The 12235-nt window shown below is 34.5% G+C and overlaps 1 protein-coding gene across 15 annotated transcripts in view; it reads right to left on the bottom strand.

Annotated features, from left to right (window-relative positions):
- LOC105336585 (collagen alpha-1(XXIII) chain) overlaps positions 1-12235 on the bottom strand; it is a 21736-nt gene extending 9501 nt beyond the window's left edge. For 4 of the 15 annotated variants that reach the window (XM_066089339.1, XM_066089344.1, XM_066089345.1 and 1 more), the window contains exons 1-9: positions 11164-12234; positions 10403-10487; positions 4294-4310; positions 2819-2854; positions 2108-2134; positions 1971-2006; positions 1674-1736; positions 1262-1321; positions 1098-1127 (exon numbers count right to left, since the gene is read on the bottom strand). In XM_066089339.1, the coding sequence (XP_065945411.1) occupies positions 1098-1127; positions 1262-1321; positions 1674-1736; positions 1971-2006; positions 2108-2134; positions 2819-2854; positions 4294-4310; positions 10403-10487; positions 11164-11424 (615 nt within the window). In that variant the 5' untranslated portion in view covers positions 11425-12234. Of the gene's footprint in view, positions 1-316; positions 389-1097; positions 1128-1261; positions 1322-1673; positions 1737-1970; positions 2007-2107; positions 2135-2818; positions 2855-4142; positions 4161-4293; positions 4311-10402; positions 10488-11163 lie in introns of all 15 variants that reach the window. The other 11 variants (XM_066089352.1, XM_066089350.1, XM_066089353.1 and 8 more) reach the window with 11 other exon arrangements.

Genomic DNA, 12235 nt, shown 5'->3' with positions numbered 1-12235 from the left:
TTTATCATAGTTATACACTTTTATTGAAAAAATTAAAATGCGAATTCAAAATATTCTGAATTATACAAAAACATTCAAATGCTCTAAATTTAATTACAACACACAAATACTCGTACCATAATCAAATGACATCATAATGTCAAGGTTTTGTGATTACGGAACTCCACAGTTTGTGTGGAGTTTCATAATCACAAAACCTTGACATTGTGAAGATGATCAAATGAATGTAATGAATATATTCACAATCAAACATAACTTAGAAGTCAGTAAAAATGTAAGTGTTCTACCACTTGTGACAACGGTAACCTAAAACTACCCTAAGGAACTCCAGCTGTTCCTCGGCACCATCTGGAGCGGAACTAGGTACACCCTTAGGTCCTCGATCACCCTTCAATGACATGCAGGTTAAAGGTCAATGTCATGCATAAGCAATAATATCACCAAGACATAACTGAGGAAAACAAAAATCATAAAACATGCATCATATCGCAGGTTACTCCACAAAATTTGTGACAACATTGTTAGGGATATGTAAGGGATATTGAAAAACTTGACTGCTCGCACACACATACCCCCACAAGAAGCATGCAAGGAGATAACGGATGCATGCGTTAATATCTTGTAGTTTGGGAGTTGCGTAACCTTGTGGTTTGAGAAACTCATCAGCCTTCGTCTGATCCTTACTGTTTTACAGCTGCTTTCCAAACAACGTTTGTTTATTGAATAAACACTCTTTGTTATTTTGATGATGTTTTGTGTTTCATGATGTTGCGGTTTTCTTTCTCATCTGATGTAAGTTCAGGCAGATAACAAAATTTATTCTTAATCTGTTCTCCTTGTGATTTAGTGTCTATCATTATTTGTTCATGCATATGTTTACCGTTAGAATGACGAAATCTGGACACGTGATTTTTTTTCCCATAAAACCCATGTTCTTTAGCAATATTATGTATCATAATACCTACTAGTCTAGCTATTAAATATATTCTTTAAAATAATTTCCAGGAGGAAAAATATTTCGAACAAAAAGCATCGCTTAAACGAAGTCTGGCATGCAACTACATCACAAACTCGAGCATGCGCCGTCCGATACAAACCTTTATCGTTATAACTTCATAAGACGCTCCCTAATAAAATCCAAAAGGTCAGGGGTAGAAAAATCCTTAATGGTTGGTTTTAAGTGATAATTAATAAAATTGTTTCATAAATTTTAAAATAAATCCGATCAACATTTTTCAATTAAGTCACGTGACGGCGATACCTTTAGGTCTACTATATTTCGGAAGGTTTCGTCCTGGAATCGTATTGACCTTTTGACCCCCTGTAGATCAGAATTAAATTCATGTTTTCAAAACCAGAATAGATGCGATAAGCTGGAATATGTTGCGAGTCTTCTAATTTATCAAAAGCAATTCATAATTGTTTATATATCCCTGCGGTGAGAAGAGATGTATAAATGGAGGTAACATTCCTGCTACAAGATGTTCAAAAGGAAATATACTTAATGTTAAAACGTGTTCATCTCTGATCAGAGATAATCTCTGAATTAATCTCCGAATTAATAAAATTACCGTGATACAAGAATTATCTCATAAAGTAGGATGGTTTTACAAACAAATATGTTTGGCAGAAGATATAGATTTATAGGAATTTTGGGAGTGTATATTTTTTACCTTTGGGCCCGGCGCTCCATCGTACCCAGGTAACCCTTCATTACCCTTGTCCCCCTTTTCTCCCTACAACATTGAATTATAACAATATTTGATATAACCTAGGATGAAAATATTATATATTATATATAAAATGAAAAGATCTGTTTTACATATATATCTGGTTACATCATTTTATATAATATATACTGTACATGTATAACGTTAGTGGTCATAGGTTTTGTGGCCATAAACTAATGTATTGTTCTAAATTTGTGTATCTGATTACATATAGGTAAACCAATGTATAAAGAATGTTACCTTCAGTCCAGGGGGTCCTGGTTGACCGGGTTCTCCCTAGAAATATTACGTATTAAAAATATCAAGAAAAATATGTAACTTAAAGGTCTCCAATATAAAAGCTTTAAGACCAAAGGACTGAATGCGTAGATCTTTACCTGCGGTCCGGTTTGCCCAATAGAACCCTACAACAAATAAATCCTATGAAATCAATTCTTTTAGAAAAATATGTAATACTAGTAATTTATGAGGATTAGTTTTTTTTCATGCAACACGAGGAAATGGATCGAATATTTTACTTGCATTTATTTTCTAAACAGAAACACTCATAATTAGATTGCATTTGCATCTTTGCCTCTCATTAATAACTTTATTCTCAATCTTACTAAAAGCATGTAACTAAGAAAATCTATTTACAAATACAATAAAGCATAATAAGATATAATGTATATTTTTAATTAGCAAATGACTAAATAAAATTATAAGTAGATATAAAGATATTATGGCAAAAGTTTGTTAAGTTCAATGTTAGTAACAAACTTTACATTGTTAAAACTGTTTATGTGTATTGTTTGAAAAAAAGAACCATGCATAACAAGAATTGACAGGAAAAAATTATATGAATGAATTGGTTCAAATTATTTACCAATAGCTAGAATCAAGGCATTGTTAAATAGTTTTGGACAGTTCATATCAACATAATTATAACAAAAACAAAAAATGATTATTCAAATAACGTGTGCAATGTGCATCGACATTTTTCAGACACTTTAAACGTAATATTGGTTGTTTTCTCTTATCATGCAGACATTTTTTGGTGAATTAAAAAGTGCGTATAACAATAATCTTAATGTAAAAGTCAGACGGACCGGGAACCCGGGATAGCCGGAATCACCTTTAGGTCCCTGAAATAAAAGTTATTTTGTCAATTCATATCTATATATCTAAAAATTGTATATCATAGACTTAGACTTAGATCTAATTTAAAATAAGGGGGTCAAGATCGGGTACTAGTATTTGGCATCAATTTCATGTGAATTTAAATGAAATTTTTCACTGCATCTGTCAACTGTTGCAATTGCAGCAGTTGTCTGTCTATCTGTATGGATAGAAGCTCTAATATACCATCAGGGGTCTCTATTCAACGCTGTGTTAACACGTGCGTATTCTACCTAATTCTCAGACAAATGGCAGAACTAATTTTTAGCGATTTCCCCTTTCAAATTCAAATCTGTTTCATGTTCAGTGCATTCGAAACAGAATAAAGACATTTGTCAAACTGGAAGCATCCTCACTCATACATCACTATACGCCATCAAACCGACATAATTACAGAGGAGGCTATCAGAAGTGCATTTATGCCTTGTTAACTGCAGCAGGGCTTGTCTGGAAAGAAGCGCTGAGAAAGCCCAGACCCCTCAAAGTGACATTAACATTCACCCTACCCGGAACAATTGGGTGACCTCCAAGAAGAGCTCACAGGGAGATAGGGCGATTAGACGTTTGTCTCGGCATGGGAGGTATACGTTTCTAGGTGTCTGTACACCTATAGGCTTGTCTGACGTAAAATACCCTAAGTGGAACCAATTTGTTGCCGGAAATTACATTACTTTGCGTCAATTGTTTAAGGACGTCTTACAGTTTTTAAAGAAACATCAGTAATTTAAACTTGCAAAAAGAAAAGAAAAAAATAATGGTTCAATTTGTAATGAAATTATCACTAAACTGCTAATGATGACTAATTAGTTTTTTAACTAATTTACCAATAAGCTTGCAATGGATAATGTGGTTTCATCAATATTCGTTGAAAAGCATGTTTTGGTGCTCTTAAGTCTATTCACTAAATAAATGTACAAAGAAGTACGATATATGATGATATATACTATTGTTAGGCTCACTGGTCACGAACTGTTATATATGGAATTGTAAATTTCACTAAATCCACATATCAACGTCCACGAATATATCTGAAACCACAGCCAGGTCAATGCATCTACATACATAGATTTAGAACTATAAACGTTTTTCTAATAAATATTAGCTATTGTGTCTACAAGATGATAAAATGTTGATTTTTTGGCTATATATTTCATATACATGTATATATTAAAGATAGCTATTTTAACCCCAAACTTGTTAGTATATAGGGATAAAAATCATCAGAATAAAGAACTTTTAGGAATAAAAATCTACCGGAAACCCAACATCTCCCTGAAACATACAGACAGTCAATGTACAATGATTATTTCTTTTTAAATTTGACAAAATTTCATTTTATACTTTCTTATGTTTTGGTAATGTATGAGAAAGTCAGGAATGGAAGATAAAAATTAAACCGGCTTACCCTGTCTCCTTTCTGTCCTACAAAATACAAAGTAATACTAATGTAATTATTTAACACATTCAAAATGTCATCGTAAATAAATAAATATCTAAGAACAGGAGCTAGAAAACACACAGAGCAATCTATTGGTTAGAAGGGGGCTCTGTGGAAAGGGCGGGGTCTGAATGGATATATTTTCGAACTAAATAAATTTTGGTTATACATGTAGTTTAACTCATGATTTTAGGACACAAGGTAAAGAAGTCAAAATAACAAAAAAGTAACCAAAAAAAGTTGTTCCATGTATTTGGATGTACAGTTGATATTTTACATTAACAGGTGTTACCTTTTATTGTTAGATATATGAATATTGTTATATAAAATCTAATACTTACATTAAGTTATTTACAATTATCTGCCTGTTTCGTTTAAGCAAAACAATTTCTTCTTCATAGAAAACACATGCAAAGAAGAATCAATATAAAATTCCGAGATTCCATACCCGCCTTTTTTGACTGATACAATTTGTACAAAACTCCCTCGTTACCAAAGGGTTGGTGTTCACACAAAGGAAGCATCAGAGGAATGCTTTAGAGCGCATTCCAGAATTATTTGGTCAAATTTAAAACACATTGTGTAAAGCTCGAAAAATCAGTACAAGATGGCAAATGGAACGGTAAAAATCTCCCCTTAGTTAATTGTAGACTATTTTTTCTACAGTTTCTGTCTCTTTCACTTAGGTCGATCTCCTAACTAATTAATAAAAACTGTTTTAGCCCTGGTGGCAAAACATCGACAATTTTCACCAAAGTATTATAGACATGAAGTTGTGATAAGCTATCAAGGATCAGCAAAATATGTATTGATTCACACATCATTTTTTTTTAATATAAATATCGTATACTTCACTTTTTATCATTGATAATGTTTGTATTGATGATAAAATTGTTGTTATCTCTTTTAATATTCTCTTTATAAAGAGCAGGTTGTTTATTTGTAATTCCAAAGGACAACTAAAACATTTACCATCATAGATTTTTTTTAAAAACTCATATCTAACCGATTCTGCAATTGAATTAAGCTAGATTTTTGTTCCACGTGGTTCCTTAGCTTTATGTGTGTTGCGTCATAACCCATAAAGCCCAACAACTCTGCAAGAAACTCGTTCAGTTCCCAGACAGCCCAGACAAAAGCTTATATTCTGTAGACCACAGACCCATTTTACTTCATTCATAACGTGAAGCTATTCCCATTTTAGTGCGCAGGGATTCTTCAATGAAAGGATATCAAAAGCGCACGCGTCTTGGTGAATCCATTTTCGCTTTATCGCCGGTTCTTACGCCAAGAGCACCTGTTGATGAGTAGTTTTAGGGGGGAGTGTTTTTTGCACTTGCTTCTGATGTAATAACCCTAGCTCCTGTAATCATAAATTTACAGAGAAGCGTACAAACGCATACAAGTCGTTTTGCCAGTTTCCTACTTTATTATTATAAATGTTCTCTATTGTTAAAATTATTACACACTGGGGCAAAAATAGACTAGTTATCTGGCCCCTTGGCTGGCATTCTCTTTAATATCGATCTAAACTGTTAGTTAGATATCCGAGGTATGCCAGAATACAGCTGGTGAACAATAGCTATGCCGTTAATTGTCGTAGATAGGTGTATTTAGCATATGTCTTTTTTTTAACATTTAAGATTTACCCAACGAAAATTTTAAACACTATTTTCAAGACTAATGCCATATATCACTTTCCTTAAGATTAACTCTTCGTTAATTCGTATCATTGCTTTGCCAAAATTCAACTAATCTAATGTTTAAATTTAATTCACTATCTCCTTATTTTAATAATAGCAATGCATGCTATCACATTAAGCGGGAATAAAATTTGATTCTATTAATTCCAGGGAAGGACAATAAGCTAATTTCTCCTGTTATTGTGAACAAGGAACGCTCACTAATCCACCAGAAACCCCAGTTGCCGCATTTTAATAAGACACATGTTAGCAGTTTGTAAACCTTTTTCAATTGTTTTGAGCATGAACCAATAAAGCGTAATGAGCAATCTACTTCTGTCTTATCACGGCTGTAATTTCTCCGTCAGGATTTCCCTCCGGGCAGTTGTTCAAGTTTCAAGAAAAATTTCTTATTCGTAAAGACCAACCCTAATATCACATCGAAACTTTTGAAATTCTCTGTTTTCATTCAGTTGTCCTCACAGGTACATGTATACTAGCATCTCAAAACCCGTGCGTCTTTTTAACGTGAATTGCTGTTGTCATGCACTAAAATATATGGTTTAAAGCATAGATCTATATTAATAAAATAGTGATAATGCCAATAATTTCATTCCTATATAGTGCTTTGTTGTTTGTTGTTGTTTTTGTTGATTTCAAATATCCCTTGTTTCGCAATTTGTTGTGTTGAGGATTCGGTTAAAGTAAAACGGCATCGTATCTTATATCCAGAGGTCCTTTTTATGAATGGACAGGGTGAAGCGCGGATAGATTTCTCATAATTCTATACCATTAAAGTTTTGTTTAGATAATGTAACAACAGTTCAACGTGAGGGGCTGAGTCATTCTACGCCTTTTCTGGCTGGAAAACATTATAGGTCCAAGGACATAATCATACATGTCTTTTGAATACATTTAGTCTAAAAAACAAAACACGGACCTTGAAACGAATCTTTTTTTCAGTCATTTTTGCAAAGCGTGTTTAAATTAAATAAAAATGTTAATGAATGAGACGGGTATTTTGCGTTGTTGTAGTCTCTATAATGTTAAATGAAAGAGTCTCTGATGCTAACTTGATTGTATTGTATATTTTCATGGCATAGCTACAAAAATCTGAATTATGCTTGTATATTTTTTAGGGGCAGTTCATTAGGCATTTCGGACATGTGGTTTTCAATTCAAAGAAGGGGTACATGTACAAAAGAGAAATACAAGTTTAATCCGCTTTACTTTGAACCATTTCTTCTTTCAGCTCTCTGATAAAATAAATGGGATATTTCACCCGATTTTTATGATTTGTAAAATATGTTTATAAATGTTTTCCTTCGGAGAACTTACTTACATTCTTTGCATATCAAACATTGTTCTTGACACTAAATCATACTGAAGGAATAAAATCGTTTTATATTGCATGTCAATTTTTTCATGATTAAGCTATACCGTCCTATGCTATCTAATACAGTCAAATAAATCTGGGTTAAAAATATGTTTATCTGTCATCATTTTTTAACAGCGCGCAGATTTAAGTTCCTTGGCAGCTTAAGGCTTAATCCTTCCTTCAACAATCACACAACAGTCAGAAATTTTTTGGCATTTTTTTAAACAAAATTTTTATTTTACTTTTAAAATAAAAAAAAATTTAAAAACTATTAGCAGGACCACATAAACAATCTCCCCACGTCTTGAGCGTCTGTCGGCTTCGATTATAGAGCACGGACCGGTGTTTGGTTACAGAATGCGATGCTTGTTTATCACTTTCGAGTCACAACATGGCGGGTTTCTTGTTGATTATTGATACCAGAATCGGTTTAGTGGTTCCTCATCAATCAAACAAGAATTCCCATCGAACACGTACAGAGGTGGTCCGGCCTGTATACCACTGGCTAAACACCCCACTACTCTGATAAAACCAACTCTAAAGAAGACATTGGCTTATGTTTCGGTGATTGAACGACCACATACTTTAGATTTTTTTGTCTTTTATGACCTATAGTAAAGGGTTTTTTGTCAGACAAGTGTTAAAGTTTTTGTTACAGCGTTTTGCATTTTCTCTTTTGGTCTGAAGAAATGATATAAAATAGAAGAAAATACAATGGACCGCAAGCTACTTTAACTAAATGTTATGGGAAGATAAAGTTCGGGATTTTTTTTTTTGACGTTTTATAAAATTATATCTGATCATTTCATTAATCCATTTCTTTTCGTCAAACTACATGTATTTAATTTTGGTGAAATCGATTTTAATGATACAGAAAAACTTAAGGTCGAGCATAGTCTTTGAAAAGTTCAAGGTTTAAGCCCAAAAATTTATTTTTTATTCAAAATATCCATTCTATAACATTTTTTGGTTAGTTAGTATTATATGTGATATGTATAGTAACTAATACGAAACCAAGCAGGAGACATAACACTTTTTTACAAGGGGCAACATTTTTTATTAAATCGGGATAATGGGGCTGTAAAATTTAGCAGTTAATGGTAGCAAACTGGTGGATCCTTTTAATTTAAATTGCTATTTGAATTTTATCACTCACGACAAGTGTTTCATGGATCAACAGTAATTTAGATTTCCCGAATTCTAAATTTTTCAGTCAATAAACGTTGCTTTTACAATAGTTCATTTTCTGCAGGTGCGATTCTGATAGAGATCGCTTACAGGAATACAAAAGGGAGAACTAATTGTGTCTATAAAACCTGATACCCGTTTAAACAGAGAACAGTCTTGTTTGTGGATAAAGAAGGGGTTATACTGGTTTCAAGTTACAATGTAGCCAAAGTTCAGTCATTCTAAATACGTTTATATTTGTTTCAGCCGTGCTCTCTCTCTCTCTCTCTCTCTCTCTCTCTCTCTCTCTCTCTCTCTCTCTCTCTCTCTCTCTCTCTCTTCCAGAAACCAATAAAAATCTGAAATACAAAAACAATATTTTGCACTTTTCCAAAATGCGTTTATTCAATTAGGGAAACGGATTAAGAGTGCTTAAACCCTAAAAACAGGAAATGGTTTTAATTAGTGTCTACAGACCTAATTTGATCGCGAGCATGCCCATTTTTTTACAACATATAATCCACAACACAAATTTTCTTTTGACATCCAGAACTTAAACATGTCATGGTTCGATGACATTGAAGTTCTTGTTAGCGCTTTACACGTGAAGAAAACGGCAGTTTTCGCGCGCGTGGAAGCGCTGTTGGGTCGTTCGTAAATATTATTAGTTAATAATAAACTGTTAAGTAAAACGCTTTTCCCGAATGTAATCGAATTTAAGAGGATCTGTATGTAAAGTCGATGTCAATAAATTACATTCGCAGTTCTTATCTCATAATACCAGTAGAGGCTAATTGCATAGCATAAACAAGGCTCGTGTTGAAACAATCCAGAGCGATCGTAAGCATTACACTCTACCGCAATTTACAGTATTCGCTCTTGTGCCTACTTTCATCCTGGAGGCAGTGACGACATTTTTCTACATCTTGACGCAAAATTTCACTTCGTGTAAGGCAGACGGGCTTTTCGGTGAAACGACCTTGACTTTAAAGATTAAGGAATACCACCAACATAGTTGATTGCTTGAGACAATTACTGTAATTAAGTCTTATTGCGCCGGTCTTAGTGGTGTACCTGGAGTGTATTTCTATGCAAGGAAAAAAACTCCTCAGGTGGCAAATGTTTTATGGCAACAAGATGTCGATCTTTTGAAAACCTCGTGACAATTAATTAAGTAAGGAAGCTATCAGGAAGGTGTGCCGGGGTTTTATGATGGATGGAACCACAAAGTTAGGAGACTCTGATGCCGCAGAGAGATGTGATGCGTCCAAAGAACCTAAAATGTTTTCTAATCATAGCAACTTCAAACACAACCAAACAGTGCTTCTCCTGCTAAGTTCACAGAACCCTCCTTGTTTGATATCAAGGCCATCCTTTGAGGCGAGACAACGTTGGTCTCTTCTAGACAAGAATTCAGTTTGGAACACTATATATACCTCTTAGTCCGTCACAGAGCTATGACTTATGAACTATGTTACTGTTGGTACCTAATGATACCAAGACCCGGCCTTTCACATGTGGTCCTTTTGGTCATTCTTTAACTGGTGTAGAAATTACAGAACTTAAATTTGCTCATTGATCTTAAGGTTGATAAACACCATACCTTCCAGACAGACTAAATTACTGGGTTTTTGGTTTTTTTTTACCATGAAATGCACATCAAATTACGACATAAGAGGGACATAGTCATCGATATCAACTTCTATTTGTCAACTTTAGTTAAACATAGAGCAACTAAAAAATTCTGACCTAAGTCAAAATATTACTTGACGGTCCTGGTCCCTGGGTTTAATATTAAGGGTTCATTGGACTTCTCAGATGAAGTTTAACACGAGCTTTGAACACCTACCTTGACAATTACAGGCTTGTCTTCTATACCTGGGCTGGGAATGCGTGTAGAATGCTAGTAGCTGCGTTTTCATCACTTCTAACCTCTGTAATAATAAAAATAGGTACATGTACCATTAGTAGGTCGATGAAACAGATACGTCAACGTACATAATGATTAAATGAAAGGGGCTAAGTATAAATAAACATATAGTACATAACAATACTAAGACATTAGGAGTGGAACTTCACAGCGGGAATATTTTACGCCTTTTTCGAAGAGTCGGTGATGTTCATTGTTTTATTAAAAGAGTATTTTCTATTTCACATTATTATAATAATAATGGCTAGACGAAAGGGACCGGTTACCAATAAGCATACATGTATAAATAACTAGAATACAACATTAAGAAAGGACACTCCTTGTAGACAGTGTTTTATGCTTCAAAAAACTCTATTTAGAGGACTAATATTACCAGACAGTTTCTAGGCAATGGAATAAAACTGAGTAGTTTTGATGCGTTTTTCCAGGTTTCTCTAGATACATATATCAAACTGTAACAGGCAGGTCCACAAATAACCCGTGTCAGGTGATCTCTAGTACTCACAATTAACGTGATGTATTGCCATCAATTATTAGGGATATCTCAGTCTATTCGTCTGCTTCCGAGCCTCTTATCAGATATCTTATATACACTTGAAACAAAATCCCGTTTTTTTACCACGATTTCTGAATGAAATTTAAAATCTAGATATAAGATAAGTCATTATAGGAAACTTTACCTTAGAAACTTCTTCTTCAACTGTTTTGGCGATTAAGGCCTCTTTGCCAGATCGGATTAAATCGAGGTCCACTTCCAGTTTATCGACCCTTGATTGAAGGGCGGTAACTGTGTTTTGGTATGACACTAGCGTCCATATCGTGAACCCCAGCAGTATGACCATCAGAGAGATGGCTATTCCCGAAAACATCCATAGAGAACATCGCAGACACTTGTCCGTCTCTAGACGCCTCTTGGTCGCTACCGACCTGCCTTTCTCCATGATTTTATTCCTTTAATGCAAGAAATCGAGTCCCACTGAATCTTTTTAAATGTCCCTAACTCATTTCAACAAAAGCTGTAAGATTACCCCGCCACTGTGTAAATCCATGGACGAAAACTGTGTGATAATTCCGAATAAAAGGCACAATCTTCCAGAAGATGATTTGATAAAAGGCCTTATAACAAGGGTCGCGTGTTTTGGTCCTATACACTCGCAGTGGGTTCTAACTCGGGATACTGGATTCAAATTTCACCGTTTTCCGCCGATGCGTCGCACACTGTAAACATCTTTTATATTCTGCCATATTAACTAACTCTTATTAAAACAAAATAATAGGATTTCGATATAGTTCTACGTCAAAAAAAAGGATTCTCCTATAGACTGTTATCCGTAGTGATAAAATAACACATGGTTTGGTAGAGAGCGGTGAGGCGGCAATGTTCCAACACGCGAATCTCAGGGAGCAACTAGCAATGCAGGGCTGATACACAAAATATTTAACTTCCTTTACGCTATCAGGTATCCTTTTTCCCCCTCCTTTTTTTTAAATCCGTATCTTAAAAAGCAAGCTGTGGTAGCTCATATTTGACAAGATTTCATTGATTTGGTGTAGATGAGCAATGGCGATGTAATGGGACGATTGCTGTGCGAGCTTTGAGATAGCTCTTGGAATTTATTGTTCTCTATCATAACCATGCACTCCAAAAAAAAACCCTGAAAAACATCTGTAATAGTCGGGTAAGTTGTCAGAAGATATACCGCTGCCAACTGTGCAATTCACACAGTGCATTTGCGGTACTGTCGCTTTCTA

The sequence above is a fragment of the Magallana gigas genome, chromosome 7 (genome assembly GCF_963853765.1).
Source record: "Magallana gigas chromosome 7, xbMagGiga1.1, whole genome shotgun sequence".
NCBI classification, from domain to species: Eukaryota; Metazoa; Mollusca; class Bivalvia; order Ostreida; family Ostreidae; genus Magallana; species Magallana gigas.
Note: the sequence above shows the minus strand (reverse complement) of the source record. Positions and strands in the feature narration are given on the sequence as shown.